General features: G+C 38.8%; 2 protein-coding genes across 12 annotated transcripts in view; one reads left to right on the forward strand and one right to left on the reverse strand.

Annotated features, from left to right (window-relative positions):
- The window catches only part of LOC128692866 (retinol dehydrogenase 13), a 483,761-nt gene that overhangs the window by 27,818 nt on the left and 436,650 nt on the right, over nt 1–19,293 (reverse strand). Inside the window, exon 1 of one of the 7 annotated variants that reach the window (XM_070092113.1) lies at nt 7,922–8,054. The exons of 5 other annotated variants lie outside the window; for them this stretch is intronic. In XM_070092113.1, coding sequence (XP_069948214.1) covers nt 7,922–7,998 — 77 coding nt within the window. In that variant the 5' untranslated portion in view covers nt 7,999–8,054. Of the gene's footprint in view, nt 1–6,773; nt 6,921–7,921; nt 8,055–19,293 lie in introns of those variants that run through there. One more of the 7 variants, XM_070092117.1, reaches the window with a different exon arrangement.
- The window catches only part of LOC128692867 (BTB/POZ domain-containing protein 3), a 59,525-nt gene continuing 52,513 nt past the window's right edge, over nt 12,282–19,293 (forward strand). For 3 of the 5 annotated variants that reach the window (XM_070092124.1, XM_070092123.1, XM_070092119.1), the window contains exons 1-2: nt 12,282–12,439; nt 16,409–16,587. The gene's annotated coding sequence lies outside the window, so the exon portion shown is untranslated. The remainder of the gene's footprint in view (nt 12,440–16,408; nt 16,588–19,293) is intronic. The other 2 variants (XM_070092120.1, XM_070092121.1) reach the window with 2 other exon arrangements.

A 19,293-nucleotide genomic window follows, 5' to 3' on the forward strand; every position in this document is an offset into this window, starting at 1 on the left:
AGTTATGATTTTTGTCGACTAGTACACTGGAATTGGCCGTAAATAGGGCTCAAATTGGGCAAAATCGCCAATGCGTAAACATCGTCGAGACCGCTAACTTCGCTAGAGCATAATTCCGTAAGTTTTCAATCAAATTTCATACTTTTGGTGTCATTATGATCAGGAAAAGATTCTCTATCTTTTCGTGACAAAAAAAAATTTGTTTTTTTTCCGAAAAATTTTCAACCCTGAGAACAAGTTTAGGAGAGGGCCTCTTGACCCTGAAAGGGTTAAGGCACCTGATGTCCATGTTCACCTATCAGTATTATTATTATAATCAAAAAGAAGCGCTAAACCACAAGAGCCATACAGCTCACCTATCAGTAAAGTAGGTACCTGGGCATTAGGAGACTGGTGTGAGTTGCATCCTGGGGACAAAATTTACCTAATATGCATGAAATGCTCAGCATAACAAGGGGCTCTCTATATATTAGCATGTCACTGATGTCAGCTAGACCTGTATACCTTGTACATGTACTTGTAGAAATACCTGGAGTATACCTGGAAAGGGTTTCGAGGGATCAACACCCCTGCGGTCCGGTCTGTGACCAGGCCTCATCGTGGATCAGGGCTTGATCAACCTGCCTGTTACTGTTGGCCGCATGCAACCCGATGTACAAACTGCAGCCCGGCTGGTCAGGTACTGACTTTAGGTGCCTGTCCAGTGCCTTCTTGAAGACAGCCAGGGGTCTATTTGTGATCCCCCTTATATATGCTGGGAGGCAGCTGAACAGTCTTGGGCCCCTGACACTTATTGTGTTGTCTCATATCGTGCTAGTGGCACTGCTGCTTTTCATTGGGGGATGTTGCATCATCAGCCGAGTCTTTTGATTTCATAGGGAGTGATTTTCGTATGCAAGTTTGGCAGTAATTCCTCTAGGATTTTCCGTGTATTTCTCCCACCTGCATTCTAGGGAGTACAGGTTGAGGAACTTCAAGCATTCCCAATAACTGAGGTGTTTTATCGCAGTGAAGGTTCTCTGTACACTTTCTAGGTCAGCAATTTCACTTGCCTTGAAAGGTGTTGTTAGTGTGCAGCAATATTCCAGCCTAGAATATTGCTGCACATCATGGGCTTGGTATCCCTAGTTTTGAATGTTCTCATTATCCATCCTGTCATTTTTCTAGCAGATGTGATTGATACAATGTTAGGGTCTTAAGGTGAGATCCTCTGACATGATCACTCCCAGGTCTTTTACATGAGTTTTTCGCTCTATTGTGTGGTTGGAATTTGTTTTATACTCCAATATAGTTTTAATTTCCTCACGTTTTTCCACATCAAAGTTTATGTAAAGTAAAAAGGACACAAGTGCAACTAATGTGACTTTTATTGTGGCAACGTTTTGCTCTCCAGGAGCTTTATCAAGCCATTGAAATGGCTTGATAAAGCTCCTGGAGAGCGAAACGTTGCCACAACAAAATGTCACATTAGTTGCACTTGTGTCCTTTTACTTTACATATTGTCGGTAATTCTACCAATTTTATCACATCAAAGTTATTGAAATTTCTCATTATTGAACTTCATATTGCTTCTCTGCAGCCCATTTAAAGATTTGGTTGATGAGTCAGTGTGACTTCGTAAATGGTCCAAGTCGGACCGAAACGTCGTCGAAAGCTTCTCTCTTTTATGTGCGGGTTATTTGCGTATCGTTCCAGTCACGGTATTGTGCCTTTTTTTTTTTACATTACAGATATATTGGCCTCTTTTAGCTGCTCTGTTATTCTTTGCCAAAGCCTCTATAGAAAGTGCCTCTCTCTTTCTAGTTTACATCTTCTCCTTTTCCATAAGTGGATATGCCTTGAGCATACCTCGAGTGCCACAGAGTTACTTTGTTCTAGACTTAGGTTTGGATCCATGTTGCTTAGGCTATCTTCCCAGTTTATATCATTTAGGACCTGGTTTACTAGGTCCTGCCTTATGTTTTTGTTACTGAAGTTGAATTTGGTGAAGGCTCCCTCATGACTGATCACATTTTGTCGGTCTGGGGCCCCGCACATACATGTCTGAATCTCTTATTATGTTGTGATCCGAGTACATTGTTTTTGATATGGTAATATTTCGCATCAGATCATCACTGTTAGTGAATATGAGGTCCAGTGTATTCTCCAATCTTGTAGGCTCTAGTATTTGCTGGTTTAAGGTGAATTTGGTACAGAGATTTAAAAGCTTGTGTTATCCCTGCTACAACATTATTTGCTACATCCCTCCATTTTAGGTGCCTTAGGTTGAAATCCCCCAGGAGCAAGATGTTGGGGGCAGGAGCTGAAAGATTTTCCAGACAACGATCAATTTTCACAAGTTGTTCCTGGAATTACTGGGAAGTTGCATCCAGAGGCTTGTATACAACCACAATGACCAGGTTTTGGCTCTTGATCTTTACTGCCAAAACTTCAACTATATCATATGAGGCATTTGGTAATTCCGAGCCTATAAGTGACTGATATACAGGCTAACCCCCTCCCCCCTTTTGCCTGTTCACTCTGTCGCATTTGTATAGGTTGTAACCCGGGATCCATATTTCATTGTCAAAGGGATCCTTTATGTAGGTCTCTGTGAAAACCACGAACACTGCATTTGACTCTGTAAGCAGTCCATGAATGAAAGGTATTTTGTTGTTTGTTGTCAGCTTTAGACCCTGTATATTTGCAAATATGAATGTCATCAGATTGGTGGTATTGGTGGTATGAGGGGGGTCTTTTTTTCCTGGCACTAATATCTGTTGTTTTGGAGTGGAGACCATCGACTGTGATTCCACTCCAGAAATGATTGGAGTTGGTGTATAATTTCTGTCATTTCCTGCCAGCTTTTTTTTCCTTCTTGGTACTAAAAAAAACCTCTCTCTGGAGTGGCTGTGGCTACCCAGGTTTATCCATGGTCTGGATGTTCTGTATCTTTCTTGTCCCTGTAGGGGACACGTAACAGCCATGTGACACCAGTGGTGATGTACAACTTTATTCTCTCCTCCTTCAAGGGCTCCATATACAGATTAGCCAGGACAGCACTAAAGGGTTTCCCCAAAGCTATGCTAAAGGAATGGCTCTGCACAGTTACCAAATGAGAAGCAGTTGAAACTAATACATGGATCAATAATGTAGGTGAAATTCTTAGCTGGAAGAGGAAAATCTAGGGCATCAGTGACCTTTTAACAGAGCAGAGCAATGGCTTGTATCATAGGAACCCTAGTGAAGAAAGATGTGATGTCATATAACTGATAGGCGGGTGAAACACTTCCTTAACCCTTTCAGGGTCCCCAGGCCCTCTCCGAGACTCGTTCTCTGGGTCTCCAAATTTAAAAAAAAAAAAATCCTTATGAAAAGATAGAGAATCTTTTCCCAATCATAATGACACCAAAAGTATGAAATTTGATGAAAAACTTACGGAATTATGCTCTCGCGAAGTTAGCGGTCTTGACGATGTTTACGCATCGGTGATTTTGTCCACTTTGATCCCTATTTTCGGCCAATTCCAGTGTACTAGTCGACAAAAATCATAACTATTTTACTACAAACCCATTTTTTCTATCGATTGAGTACAAGAAACCACCTATTACCGATTTCAACTATCCAATAAGGTGGTCAGAATTTAGCAATTTTGCCAATTTCACACAAATTTCAGAAGATGCCAATTTCCAAATAGGGTTCAGAATAAACAAGAAAGACATTCCTGGCACTAAAATAACAAGTTCTCTGTTCGTTAGTCACATCCCCAGGCCCCTCTTATATTTCTTTGGCTTTCCACTTTGAAATTTTATTCTTACAAAAAATAGAAGATTTACTGTTATGCAGACTACTATATTAGTGTAGAAATGGTATAAATAATATCAGCGCACTTGTGAAAGAATATCAGACTCACCAGTTGACGTGTATTGGATGCTTGGCATGATTTGTTTACTTTTAAACTTTGGTAAAAATCGAACATTTCTGCTACTATGAGCTCAATTTCAAGGTACTTTTCATTGTGAAACTAATCAAAATCATTTCAATTTCTGTAATATGTCTTCCATTCTATAAAATGAGACCAAGAAAACTAGAATACAACAATAAATACCATACGAAAATACAGTGCAAAGTCACTGTTTTAATCCATAAACACGGTCAAAGTTTTTTTTTCTCATTATGCACTGTGTGCTGCAGGATTATTTTATACTGCGCACAATGACCACATAGACCCATTCTTTCATATGTAGGCCTACCAGCTTTCTCTCACTAGATTTGAGGGCACTAGAATTTAGGCGTACTAGTACGTCAAAAATCCTGGGGCGTAAGCCGTACTAGTACGGCCGAAACCCTGAAAGGGTTAATAAATACCTTAATTCCACTTTTCTGTCTGTACTGCACATACTTGTCAGTGTTTATGCACAGTTTACAACATTCTATGTATACCTGTACATGCACGCAATTTCCAAAAAGTTTTATGAATTTCTAACTACAATTTCTCAAAATTAGCCAACAAAAATTCATTAATAATAATAATAATAATCTTTATTTCTATAAATACATGATACAACTTATATAAAAGAACATAAGAAAGAAGGAACATTGCAGCAGGCCTACTGGCCCATGCGAGGCAGGGTTCAAGTCTCCTATCAGCTTAAGCCAATGCCCCAACCTGGTCAGGTCAGGTCAGGTCACATTCACCTAAGGAAGGAGCATGGCATCTGACCTAGTACCACAAGCTAGTCGGGTCCAGCTCACACCCACCCCGCACCCACTCATGTATTTATCTAACCTATTTTTAAAACTACACAACGTTTTAGCCTCTATAACTGTACTCGGGAGTTTATTCCACTCATCAACAACTCTATTGCCAAACCAGTGCTTCCCTATATCCTTCCTGAATCTGAATTTTCCCAGCTTAAAGCCACTGCTGCGAGTCCTGTCTAGGCTAGATGTACATGGGGCTCAAAAACAATAAACCATCTCAGACCATTAATTACCCAACAAAAGGCTGCAGTCAGAATGATGATAAATTCCCACTACAGGCAGCACACTCCACCAATATTCAAAACTCTAAACCTACTCACCAAACAAAACATCCATACCTATTATTGTACCTACTACATACATAGAACACTAAACTCGGATATAAACCCTCCCCTCAAATGTCTCCTTACCAACCTCAACAGAACACATGACCATAACACAAGGCATAGATCACTCTTTGATATTCCTCGTGTCCATCTCACACTATGCAAAAACTCAATGCACATAAAAGGCCCAAAAATCTGGAATTCACTACCTGTGAATATAAAAGAAACACTGTCTGTTTATAAATTCAAGTCTCTTCTTAAAAATCACTTACTCACCCACAACCAAATAAATACTGAATAATTGTATCTCATAAATGTTTAACCTGTGACCCAATCAAACTTTATTTTTAATTACATTATCTAACAGAATACTCCATCCTACTGAATGCACAGCAACACAGTAAATGACCATATGACCTGTCTTTGAAATACTCATTTGTGCTTAAGTGTTAACTGTTTACAACAATGTTTACCACTGAATATATCATTGCTTAGTTAATCTTAAGTTAATTTTAAGCCTGCCCATAATGCTCTGCATACAAGGGGCTTTGGCATGTTACACTTAACCACTGTATTTCCTTGTACTTCAATGTATCATGTTCAAATAAATAAATAAAAAAAAAAAAAAATAAAAAAAATTTTAGCACGCTATTTACATCCCCTTTATTTATTCCTGTCTTTCATTTATACACCTTAATCATATCCCCCCTAATTCTATGCCTTTCTAGAGAGTGCAAATTCAGGGTCCTCAGTCTATCATCATAGGGATGATTTCTCCTACATGGGATCAACTTTGTCATCCTCCTTTGTATGTTTTCTAGTGCATTCATATCCATTCTGTAATACGGTGACCGAAACTGTATGGCATAATCTAGATAAGGCCTAATCAAGGATATATAGAGTTGAAGAACAACCTGAGGACTCCTATTATTTATGCTTCTTGATATGAAGTCAAGGATTCTGTTCGCTTTTTTGCGAACACTTATGCACTGTTGTCTTGGTTTTAGATTATTGCTAACCAGAATTCCCAAATCCTTTTCACAATCAGTAATATTAAGATCTACATTATTTAGTTTATATGTGACATGGTCATTTTCCTGTCCAGTTCTTAGAACTTTCCATTTGTCTATATGTATTAAGCTGCAGCTGCCACTTCTCTGATCACTGCATCAGTTTATTCAAATCTTCCTGAAGTGTTTTAATGTCCTCGTCAGAATGAATTAGACGGTCTATTTTGGTGTCATCAGCAAACTTGCTTATGTTGCTATTTATTCCTTCATCTATGTTGTTTATGTAGGTTGTGAACAACAAGGGGCCCAACACTGACCCCTGTGGAACACCGCTCATGACGCTTCCCCACTCTGATTTCTCCCTATTTATGCACTCTCTCTGCTGCCTATTTGTCAACCATGCCTCTATCCAGGAAAAAATTTCTCCTATTCTGTGTGCCTTAATTTTCCTCAATAGTCTCTGATGGTACCTATTTTACTGATAGGTGAACATGGAGAGCAGTTGCTTTAAGGAAAACCTTTTAAAAGTTTCCACCCATACTAGGGATCGACCTGCAGACTTCAGTGTGTACTCAAGACTCCAATGGAAATAGGTCACTGACTTTTTTGGGTTATCCTAGGAAATCTACACATGCTGCTTTGTATAATTTATGTAATTGTATATTTGTGCATACCCGTACCTGAATAAACTTACTTAAAGCTCGGTGAACATGGACATGTATTAAGGAAACATGATAAAATATTTCCACCTGTACCGGCTGGGCATGTTTCCTCACTCCTGTTGTCTTTGTTCAAAAAGCACTTAAGTAGATATCAGGATGTTTGCTGAATGTTGTGGACTGCATCCTGGATAAGAGGATCAAAAGAACCCAGTAGAAAACAAGCCAGACATAGTAGCTTCTTCAGTATGTTTATTTTGGTAAACCTCTGGGTTAAGTTTATTTAGGCACATGCCACATAAATACAATTATCATACATGGTGTAAATTACCTAGGATACCCCCCAAAAAAGTCAGTGACTTATTTCCATTGGGGTTACTAATACGGCTAAAATCTTTATTTATTTATTTATTTATTATAAATTTGAGCACACATACAGAGGTACAAAAAAATACAGATAAGAGCAGCATGCCAAAGCCACTTATACTATGCATAGCATTACGGGCTGGCTTAAAATTAACTTAAGATTAACTAAGCAATGATGAAGTCAGTGATAAAACATTAATGTAAACAGATTACTATAAAGCACAAGTGAGTATTACAAAGACAGGTCATATGGTTGCATTCAGTCATATGAAGGATTCTGTTAGGTAGTGTATTTAAAAAATAATAAAGTTAGATTCGGTTTTAGGTTTAACATTTATGTGATATAATTGTGAGAAACATTTAAGATATACAATTTATAAGGTTCAGTTATTCAGTATTTATTTGGTTTTGGGTGAGTAAGTGATCTTTGAGTAGAGACTTGAATTTATAAACAGGTAGTGTTTCTTTTATATTTACAGGTAATGAATTCCAGATTTTAGGGCCTTTTATGTGCATTGAGTTTTTGCATAGTGTGAGATGAACACGAGGAACATCAAAGAGTGATCTGTGCCTTGTGTTATGGTCATGTGTTCTGTTGAGGTTGGCAAGGAGATGTTTGAGGGGAGGGTTAATATCAGAGTTAAGTGTTCTATGTATGTAATAGGTGCAGTAATAAGTATGGATGTTTTGTATGGTGAGTAGGTTTAGTGTATTGAATATTGGTGGAGTGTGCTGCCTGTAGTGAGAATTTATCATCATTTGTTACATTTTATCCGCGTTGCTGCTCTGAACTAATATGTAAAAACGGTGGGCTTACTTGAATAATATAACACCCCCAACTAGGGAACCAACGGCACTGAAGCGAATAATATTCTTAGGTATATTCCACTTCATGTTTGGGTGATGGGGTTGTTAAGGGCCTTATTGAACCTTGCCTCACGGGAGTCCGAGTGAAAAAAAACATATTGACTATATATGGGCGGGAATTACAAATTCAATTAAATTCAATTCAAAGTTTATTCTCTATAAGGATTACAATGCTGAGTTTACAGAATTTGGTTATTGTGTGGTTTACATGTAGTAAAATAATGATTACAGAGTGTACCACTAGAACACCTAGCATGGCTAGGCATTTCGGGCAGACTTAGTTTAATTCTTAATTTTAAAATATTACAAATTATGAAGTAAGTTGGTATTATGGCTAAGTGACTAAATACTAGTTTGTGAGTTTAGCAATGTGAATGCTTTTGTTTTGGCACAGTACATAGTTTCAGTATTGGAGTATCACAGGATTCATCATTTTAAGATTGAGATTAATATTTCTGTTTATGGTCAAATGGGTGAGTGAGTGTAAGTGTGAACCACCAGGTGGTATTCGTGTAGTTAGTTGATGGGGTGTATCAGGGAGATACGATGTTTTCTAATGGTAGTTTTGAAGGTGATGAATGTGTCTGCAGTTCTAGAGTTCACAGGTAGGGTGTTCCAGATTTTAGGGCCTTTGACATACATTAAATTTTTGTAAAGGTTTAGTCGGACACGGGGAATGTCATAGAGATGTTTGTGTCTGGTGTTATGCCTGTGGGTTCTGTCACAACTATCAAGAAAGCGTTTTAGGTCAAGGTTGATATTGGAGTTTAAGGTCTTGTAGATGTAGATTGCACAGTAGTAAGTGTGGATGTACTGAACAGGGAGTAAGTTTAGATCTATGAAGAGTGGGGGGGAGGGTGTTGCCAGGATGGGATTTGGTGATTATTCTTACTTCAGCTTTTTGTTGGGTTATTATTGGCTTTAGGTGTGTTGCTGCAGTTGATCCCCAAGCACAAATAGCATAGGTGAGGTATGGATAAATAAGTGAGTGGTATAGTGTGAGAAGGGCATTTTGCGGCACGTAGTATTGTATCTTGGAGAGGATCCCAACCGTTTTGGATACTTTTTTGGTTATGTGTTGGATATGGGTGCTGAAATTCAGGTTGTTGTCAAGGTATAGGCCTAGGAATTTGCCCTCATTATGTCTGGTAATTAGAGTGTTGTCGATCTTAATGTTAATTTGTGCATCTCCTGCTCTGCTACCAAACATAATATAGTAGGTTTTGTCAGTGTTAAGCGTAAGTTTATTGGCTGTCATCCAAGTCGATATTTTGATCAGCTCCTCGTTAACAAAGGTGTTGAGGGTGGCAAGATTAGGGTGAGAGATGACATAAGTCGTGTCGTCAGCAAAGAGAATGGGTTTCAGGTGTTGGGCTACGTTTGGAAGATCATTGATGTATATGAGGAAGAGCAGGGGACCAAGGACACTTCCCTGCGGAACTCCAGTATCAAGTGGCCGTGTTGTTGATGCTGTGTCTTTAATGGTGATATACTGATACCTATTAGAAAGGTAAGATTTGAAATAAGCAAGCGCATGGCCTCTTATACCGTTCGGTCAAGTTTATGCAGTAGGATGTCGTGGTCTACCGTGTCAAAAGCTTTTCTTAGGCAAATAAAAATTCCTAGTGGATATTCCTTATTTTCCAATGCTGTGTAAAGCAGATCTAGCATTTTTATGATTGCATTAGTGCTTTCATTTTTCCTGAATCCAAATTGGCAGGGGTTGAGTATGTTTTGTCCCGTTATAAATGAATATAGTCTCCTGTGCACGAGTTTCTCAAAGATTTTGGATAGCAATGGTAAGTTTGATATTGGCCTATAGTTGTTTAAGTCTGTAGGGTCACCACCTTTATGTATTGGTGTAACCCTTGCCATCTTGAGTAGTTTCGGGAATGTGCTAGTTTCTAGTGACTTGTTAAAAAGTAATGAAATAGCATGCGAAAGGACATGGGCTGCTCGCTTGTACAGTAATGGTGGGACATGAGACAGATTCCCCGAGTTATTTTTAAGTGACTTTATAATCTCGGTGACTTCCGTGGGCTCAGTTGGTGCAAGACAGAAGGAATTTGGGAAATTCCCATCTAGGTAGTCCCCGGCATGGGCATTGGTATGTGGGATTTTATTGGCGAGATTAGATCCTATGGTTGAGAAGAAGTCATTTATCTTGTTAGCTGTATCAGTGGGATGTAGTGGTGTTTCATTAGGTTTAGTTAGGACAATATTCTTGTGATGAATGGTTTGAAAAACCGACAAGTTGAAGATTGAGACACTTATGCAGCATATGGGAATCTTTATTCAGGAAACGTTTCGCCACACAGTGGCTTCATCAGTCCAATACAAAGAGGAAGGCGTAAGGAGAGGAGGAGTATGAGGTAATCAGTCCCTCAACCTGGAGTCGATGTGTTCAGTCCATCAGTCTTGTAGAATGTACAGCATAGGGCCGTAGACGTGGCTTATATACTGTAGTGAGGTGAGGTGAAGCAGGCGGAGGTGGGGTCATAGTGGTACCATCCACTAGTCGAAGTAGGTCTTCGTCCAAAGGTTGAACAAGTGTTGAAGAATTCTTTACAACAAGATCCCATGATGCTGCAGTGTCTGACAGTTGTGATGAATGGTGTCTCAATCTTCAACTTGTCGATTTTTCAAACCATTCATCACAACTGTCAGACACTGCAGCATCATGGGATCTTTAAGGGTGATGGACTGATTACATCGTCTTCAAGTATCTTCTGCTTCTATCAACTTTTCTGTACTCGACTGAAGAAGCCTACTGTGTAGGCGAAACGTTTCGAAATTAAGATACCTAACTGTTGCATATGTGTCTTACCTAACAATCTGTCGGTATTTTATACCATTTTAATGTTCATTCTGTCAGACACTGCAACACAAGGGTATCTTGGTACAGACCATCAACTTCGACAACCTCTACTAGTGAGAACGGCTGGGTTTGAGAGGGACCTGCCCTCCCAAATCAACCTACGTCTCACCTCCTGGCACTATATAAGGCCCCATTCTGTCACTTCAACTTCATATTGTTTCAGACAACGGAACAATGCTCTTCTCCAGACTGAGGGACTGACCACCTCAAAACTTTAAGGGTGATGGACTGATTACATCGTCTTCAAGTATCTTCTGCTTCTATCAACTTTTCTGTACTCGACTGAAGAAGCCTACTGTGTAGGCGAAACGTTTCGAAATAAAGATACCTAACTGTTGCATATGTGTCTTACCTAACAATCTGTCGGTATTTTATACCATTTTAATGTTCAGACTTTCTTTGGCCTAAGAGAAGCTGATGAATGGTACCCCAACCAACTGCCCAGAGCGCATTGCGACAAATGTCCTGGAGAAGAAAACAGCGAAAATTTGTCACTAATGCTTAAAGCTGAAGTAGAGCAAGCTGTTAACATTATGAAGGCCTGCTTAGAAATCTTTTACTTAATTTTGATGAATCGAAAAATTAAAAGCTAGCAGAAGCTGTACTCAATATAACCCGGTTATAGCAAAAAATTGTTACAGTAACACAAATAAATTCTTATGTAAAATAATTTATTACAATGTTTATTCATATTAAACAGTTTCCTTACGAAATTGCATGTTACACAAATAATCAAATGCAGTGTAATAATCTGAGAAAAATGGAGCTGCTTGTATATTCTACATCAAGACTTCATAAGACGGAATTATATAAAAAAGATTCGGGATGATGACACTTATTCTAAACTTGTGAATGTATTGCTGTAAATCCATCGTACTGTTACATAGATATTTCTCACCAATAAACAAGTTTCACTGTATGAATTATGTTATAGTTCGTTTGCTGGTGAAATTTCCTCACATATTTATTATTATAATTACGAGTTAGCGTTAACTTGTGAATGTTATACAGATCTTGTGAATGGAAGGTAATCAGTGCTGATCCGAAGAAAGGGAGGATAGCTCCATATCTTCAGATCAAGAGCCCTACCCAATCAAGAAACCTTTATAAAGGGACAATTTTTTTCGAATTTCAAGATTTTTTTTTTCACTTATTTACCTCCTCAACGGAGGCTCCTGGATACCGGTGAGGGGCTCTTGATCCACGGAACTGGACCTGCCCCCTCCTTCCTTGGATCGAACGTGAATGACTCTTTGCGCTGTATGACCTCTACGGGTTTAGCGCTCGCCATTCATGAAATACTGTATCACGTGACAAAATCCATATATAGGCACAAATATGTTAAATGAAGACGCCAGTAAATAAATATAATACAAGTTTTTCATTGTAACTATTATTCGAAACGTTTTCCAAGCTTTATTATGTTTCTCGAGATACTATTGAGTGTTTCATGCATGTTGGTCAGAGCAAAATAAACAAGATGGCGACCATGAACAGTCTACTATTCTATTGCTAATTATTATATTAGCTAATAAGTTTGTGAGGAAGTAGTGCAATTATATACACAGTATATAGCACGAGTGCTACAACGTAAGTAGTACGGAATGCTAGCTTGTTAAGGCTAAGAATAAATTAGCAGCTTGGTTTCATCAAAAATGATTAAGGACTACAAAATTGATTTAACTGTAGAATATAGAAAATATAGTCTATGCTGTATAAGTTAGTCATGGAAGAAAAGGGAGACCACCACGAAGGTTATGTATATTTTTATATACCCTTATATAACTTGTGACTCAAGCAGTAGCATCTTTGGTTTAAATCTGAAGGATCTAGGATTCACAGAGGCATAAGTGGTAACACTCAGCATGTTTCTTTGCACCTGTTGTCCATGTTCGCCTAGCAGTAAGTAGGCACCGGCATGTGCTGACAGCTATGGATCGCATCCTGGGGAGGGGCATTAAAGGACCCCAATGGAAATGAGTCAGACATACTCGCTGGGTTACTATCCCTTTAGATTATTAAGCCAAATAAAATCATATTTTTCTACCTACATAAACACAGATACTGCATTTTTTATTTATATATGCTTGAGTTTTATCTGCTGAATGCAGGCGAGTTCACTGACATTCATAAGTTGTTGACTGGTCAGGAGAAGCCTCCGATAATTTCCTACTGTCAAAGTTCTCCCATATATAAATTTAATAAAACTATTGGCAATCACTAACCTAACCTAAACTCATTTATTTTAAATATAAGAATGGAGGAGCACTGGGTCATGATTTGTGTGATTATGATATACCATAACCAGAACATTGTCTCATTATCATCATACTGTTGGTACATACAGTGGAACCTCGAGTTTCAAGCTTAATCTGCTCCAGGAGCTAGTTCTAAAGTCAAAATGTTCGAAAGTCGAAGCAATATTTCCCATAAGAAATAATGGAAATACAATTAATCCATTCCAGAAACCCAAAAATATTCACAAAAAAATAATTTTATTGAGATTACATTATAGTTTTACATACAACAAACATATAGTACAATTAGTAATACATTAATAAAATTTAAATAAACATAAAATAACATTTTTACTTACCTTTATTGAAGATTGATGATGACATCTGGAAGCACATCTGGCAGCACTTATTGTTTGGAAGGGTAATCCCCTTCCATAAAGACTTTAGGTAACAAGTCCTTTTCTGGAATTACTTCCTTTCTTTGTCTTTTAATGCCACTAGGACCAGCTTGAGTGTCACTGGACCCCTGTCTCACAAAATAACTGTCCACAGTCCTCTGTTTCTGGTGCCTCTAAGATTTCCCTAAAATGGGACATGGTTCTGTCACTGAACTTGTTGCAAAGATGGCTTGTTTCAGCTTGCTCAGAGTGGTACTTCTCCATAAATGTTTGCACATCATTCCACTTGGCACACATCTCCTTAATGTTTGAAGAAGGCACCTAATCCACTCCCTCTTCCTCTTCCTCCTCCTCTGAAGCAAGTTCCTGAGCTGTGGTCTGATACTGTTCCAGATGAAGCTCATCCAGCTCTTCAGTGGTTAGCTCTTCCCTGTGGTCCTCCACCAACTCTTTCATATCCTCGCCACTCACCTCCAACCCCATGGACTTGCCCAGTGCCACAATACCTTCTACAACAGGCAGAGGGTCGGCAAGGTCAGGGTCAGCCTCAAACCCTCCCAAATCCCTCTGGACGACACATTGTGGCCACAATTGTCTCCAAGCAGAGTTCAAAGTACTGGAAGTCACTCCCTCCCAAGCCTTACCTATAAGGCTTATGCAGGTGTGGATACTGAAATGATTCCTCCAGAATTCTCTTAGGGTCAACTTAGTGTCTGAGGTCACTTCAAAGCACTCTTCAAACACTGCTTTTGTGTAGAGTTTTTTGAAGTTAGAAATGACCTGCTGATCCATGGGCTGGAGGAGAGGAGTGGTGTTAGGGGGCCAAGAACTTCACTGTGATGAAACTGTAGTCCCTAGACAGTAGGTCTACCAAGTCTGGAGGATGTGCAGGAGCATTGTCCAGTAACAGGAGGCACTGGAGTGGCAAACTGTTTTCTAGGAGGTATTTTTTCACACTGGGGCCAAACACTTCATGGACCTACCGTTTGGAAATTTGCCTCGTGACCCTTGTCTTATTATTTGCTTTCCACAAGACGCATAACTTGTTGTTAATGACATTGTTTTTCTTAAACACACTGGGATTTTCTGAATGATACACCAGTAAAGGCTTCACTTTAAAATTCCCACTAGTGTTAGCACAGAACAAAAGAGTTAGCCTGTCTTTCATAGGCTTGTGTCCTGGGAGTGCCTTTTCCTCCTGATTAATGTAGGTCCTGTTTGGCATTTTCTTCCAAAACAGGCCTGTTTCATCACAATTGAACACTTATTGGGGGTTTGAATTTTTCAGGCTCTATGTACCCCTTAAAATCATTTACAAATTTGTCAGCTGCCCGTTTGTGAACCATGCTTTACAACATTGTGTATGCCACTATGCTTCTTAAATCTGTCAAACCAGCCTCTGCTGGCCTTAAATTCACTATCAGCACTGGTTCCAAGAGTTTTCTTTACAAGATCAGCATGCAACTGCCCTGCCTTTTCACAAATAATTGTCTCAGAAATACTATCACCTGCCATAGCTTTATCCTTGATCCACACCAGCAACAACTTCTCAACATGATCGACTATCTGTGGTCTATTTTTGGTTATTTGGGTTATTTTGTGTAAATATTATGCAGAAAATTCGGAGTGTAGAAATTAGGAAAAGGTGTGGAGTTAATAAAAGTATTAGTCAGAGGGCAGAAGAGGGGTCGTTGAGGTGGTTTGGTCATTTAGAGAGAATGGATCAAAGTAGAATGACATGGAAAGCATATAAATCTATAGGGGAAGGAAGGTGGGGTTCGAGACGCGTCCATGTGTGGCCTGAGCACGCCTCAGTTGTCCCATGGGTGCCAGTGTTTACAAGCCAGCCAGTGCAGTCGCATCCATGCACACAATCGGAACATTTCATATTATCACAGCGTTTTTAGTGATTGTACCTGCAAAATAAGTCACCATGGGCCCCAAGAAAGCTTCTAGTGCCAACCCTGTGATAAAAAGGGTGAGAATTAGTATGGAAATTAAGAAAGATTTTGAAGGGTTTGGGGCTAACCTTGAGATGCCTATGCCAGTTGTGGAATCCATTGTGCCTACTTCAAAGATTAAGGAAATGTGTGCAAAGTGGGTTGAACTGCAAACCTCTATGGATGAAAATCACCCTAACACAGCTATTGCAAGCCATGCTGGTGACTATTACAATGACAATGTTGTGGCCCATTTTAGGCAAATCTTAAAGGAACGGGAGGTACAGACCTCTATAGACAGATTTGTTGTGCAACAGAGGTCCAGTGACTCTCAAGCTGGTCCTAGTGGCATTAAAAGAAGAAGGGAAGTAACCCCGGAAAAGGACTTGATACCTCAAGTCCTAATGGAAGGGGATTCCCCTTCTAAACATTAACAACTTCCACACTCTCCCCTCCTCCCATCCCATCAATCATCACCAGATCTTCAATAAAGGTAAGTGTTAGTTTGTGTGTATTAAAATTAATATTTCACGTGGTAAAATTTTTTTTTCATACTTAGGGGTGTCTTGCACGGATTAATTTGATTTCCATTATTTCTTATGGGGAAAATTAATTCAGCTAACGATAATTTCAGCTAACGATGAGCTTTCAGGAACGGATTAATATTGTTAGCTGAGGGTCCACTGTACAGTGTATTCCACTTTACAGAAATAAAGTTTATTTGTTTGTTTTTGAGTCTAAGAGCCTATATGATGGTAGTACAATATATAGGCAGGAGAGGGAAACATTGTATATATTATAGTCCAGTGTAAACAGAGAGCAAAAGCATAGATAAACACAGGCGAGCAAACGCCTGACATTTTGCATGAAACCATTTCAGTCCTTGAGCTTATTCATGCCAAATATATATTTGTAATAAACAAGTATATATTTGAAGTGCACAAGATTTTATAATAAAAATGTTTAAATAATAAAATGTCCTAGGTGTAGAAATCTTCAAGGGAAAAAACTCAATCACTACCTCTGCCAAGTGTCAGATCAGCCAGGCTGTAATGGATATGTGGCCCTCAGCAGCAACAACCTGACTGACCAGGCAAGCACCAAAAAAAAAGTGGCCCCTACATCAGGCTGTGGAGTAGGAAGACTCCTGAAAGCAGTCACAGGTATATCACAATTGTGTGTATTTGCCCACAACTTTTCACCAATCTATTTTTATAGAAGGTTTTTCAACAGAAGCATAGAACAGAAGTGTACAGCAGCAGGCCTACTGCCTGCTGCTGTACACTTTGCTGTTTGCAAAGTATTTATTTTGAAGGTGTTCAGTTCCTTAGCCTTGATTATAAATAAAACATTCTCTTAAAGGTGTTAAGTCCTTAGCCTTTATATAAGTACTATAAACTGTAAAATATGTAAGATACCAAAACATTTGTACAGGAAACTGGTATACATCTGGTGTAGCCAGGGCCAGTAGGCCTCATGCAGTGCTTCTCTGTGAAGTTTGGGTTAGGTCAGGTTCCTTACAAATCTAATATTTTGGCTTTGTATTCCATGGTGTTCTTCATTACAATGCCTCCTTTTTTATTTTGGTTATGACGATGCTGTTGTCTACAGCATATTGCTTGAGAGCACACTAATTATTAAGGAGGCTAACAAATTTAAGAGAAAATGCTTGGAAATCCTTCTTATTTCAATATCCAACATGACCGTGCAAAACCAGGAAGTTTCCAGTTGGCCAAACCCTTGGCAGCACAGCTAGTGGACAAAGCCTATCATCAGGACCAACCTTCAATGCACAAATATCCTGCACATAGAGGAGCTCACGACAACGTTTTGGTCTGACTTGGACCATTTACCGAAACGTCGTCGTAAGCTCCTCTCTTCCATGTGCGGGTTATTTGTGTATTGTTCCAGTCACGGTATTGTGCTTTTTTTTTTTTGTTACCAACCTTCAAGTTTGAAGCTTTCACAGCTATAACACTGCTGCTGCTGCTGCACCTCACTTCTCCTTGCTCCTGCCTATATAATCTTTCTCCATGTAGTATATGCAACTGACTTGAAAAAGCCTGTTATATAGGCAAAATCTTGTCTAATGTTGACTATAACTGTAATTTGTGTCTATTATCAAATGTCAGTATGTATTAATGTACAGTACTATTATTTGTTATGGCTGGGCTGGGATAACAAAGAGAACTGCCCTTGTTACTTTTTCTAAATGCCATATAAGCTGTCCAAGGAACATATATTTCCTATATTCTCTTCACAGAGGAAGCAACAGAGCAACAGCAAAAAATTACTGACCATTAGCACTAACATCACATTATAAAAAAAAAATTGAAAGGCTTCTGACATACCAAATTACCGACACTGAAAAGCAGGAGCTACGCACTATGGCTTTAGAGCAGGAAGTGCTTGCTTATCACAACTGTTAGATCACTATGACAAAACTATGGAGGCCTTGGAAAGAAAATAAAACTGATGTAATCTACACAGATTTCACCAGGGTATTTAGTAAATACCCTGGTGAAAGATTAGAAAAATGGACAATTTTTACAAACAGATCACAGTGATAGTAAAAAGTCTTGTCTTAGCAAAATTAGAAGTTCAGTGCCCCAAGGCAATGCCCTAACACCATTATGGTTTTTATTCTCATAGGAGACCTAGACAAAAGCACTAATCACAGGTTCATATCATCTTTTGCATATGCTACCAAAATAAGTATGAAAGTCATCTCAGTAGAAGACAAAGAAAAACTAGCAAAAAGATAACATGGTCTTTCACTGAGCAAATGAAAATAGGATGATGTTCAGTGGTGCCAAATTTCAACTTTTTAGGTATGGGAAGTATGAAGATTTTCAAACAAACAGAATACAGGCAGACTATATCACAGAACATATGGAACACGTAAAAGACTTAGGAATAATTGTCAGAGGATGTCTTATTTGGAAAATATAAGGCAAATGCAGTAAAGGCCAGGAAAATGGCTGGTTTGATTACAAAAACTTTCAAAACACAAGAAACAAGGCAGAGCCAGAGGCTGAGACTACAAATAGTTGAGTGCAATAATGGTACTTTTCAAATTAGTTGTGCTCTCACAACTTAAATATTGTTCTGTGCTCACAGTGCCTTTCAAGGCATAAGAGATAGCAGAGATAGAAAATGTACAGACGTCATATACTACCTGCACAGTCAATAAAATATCTAAATTATTGGAACGCTTCAGAGTATGAACTTGGATTTTTCTTTCTGAAATGGAGAAGCTAGAGATACTTGATATAATATACATGGAAGATAATACTTGAGGGCCTGGTCCCTAGCCTGTACACTGCTGTAACAACTTAATGGAGTGTAAGATACAGGAGAATGTGGATAAACCCAGTGAGGAGTAGGTGTCCAAGACTTCACACTACCAGCAAATATCAGAAATATTACCAGAATGAAGACATAACTTTTCAAGAAAGTGAACAGCTTCCTGTTGCAAGTGCCAGATCAGGCAGGTTATGAGGATTATGTGGACCTGCAGGCTGCTTATACAAACAACCTGGTTGATCAAGAAGTTAACAGGAAACCTAGACCTCATGCTAGGTTGCAAGAGTAAAAGAGCCCTCAAAACCAGTCACAGGTAAAGCACAGGCAAGTGGTCAACATTATCTAATATGTAATATTAATACAATAGTAAATATCCTGATGTCATTTAATTTTCCTTGTGTTGCTATACCACTCAAACCTCTCCATACTAAAACACCATTACTTTTGACAGTTTTGTTCATTTAACTCAATTAGGTAAGTCATGTCTTCAAGTATCATTTGAACCTAAGTTCTGTACAAAATATTGGTAAATCTAAATATACTAGACTTGAATCAGGTCAAAT

This window comes from Cherax quadricarinatus, chromosome 38 (assembly GCF_038502225.1).
Source record: "Cherax quadricarinatus isolate ZL_2023a chromosome 38, ASM3850222v1, whole genome shotgun sequence".
NCBI classification, from domain to species: Eukaryota; Metazoa; Arthropoda; class Malacostraca; order Decapoda; family Parastacidae; genus Cherax; species Cherax quadricarinatus.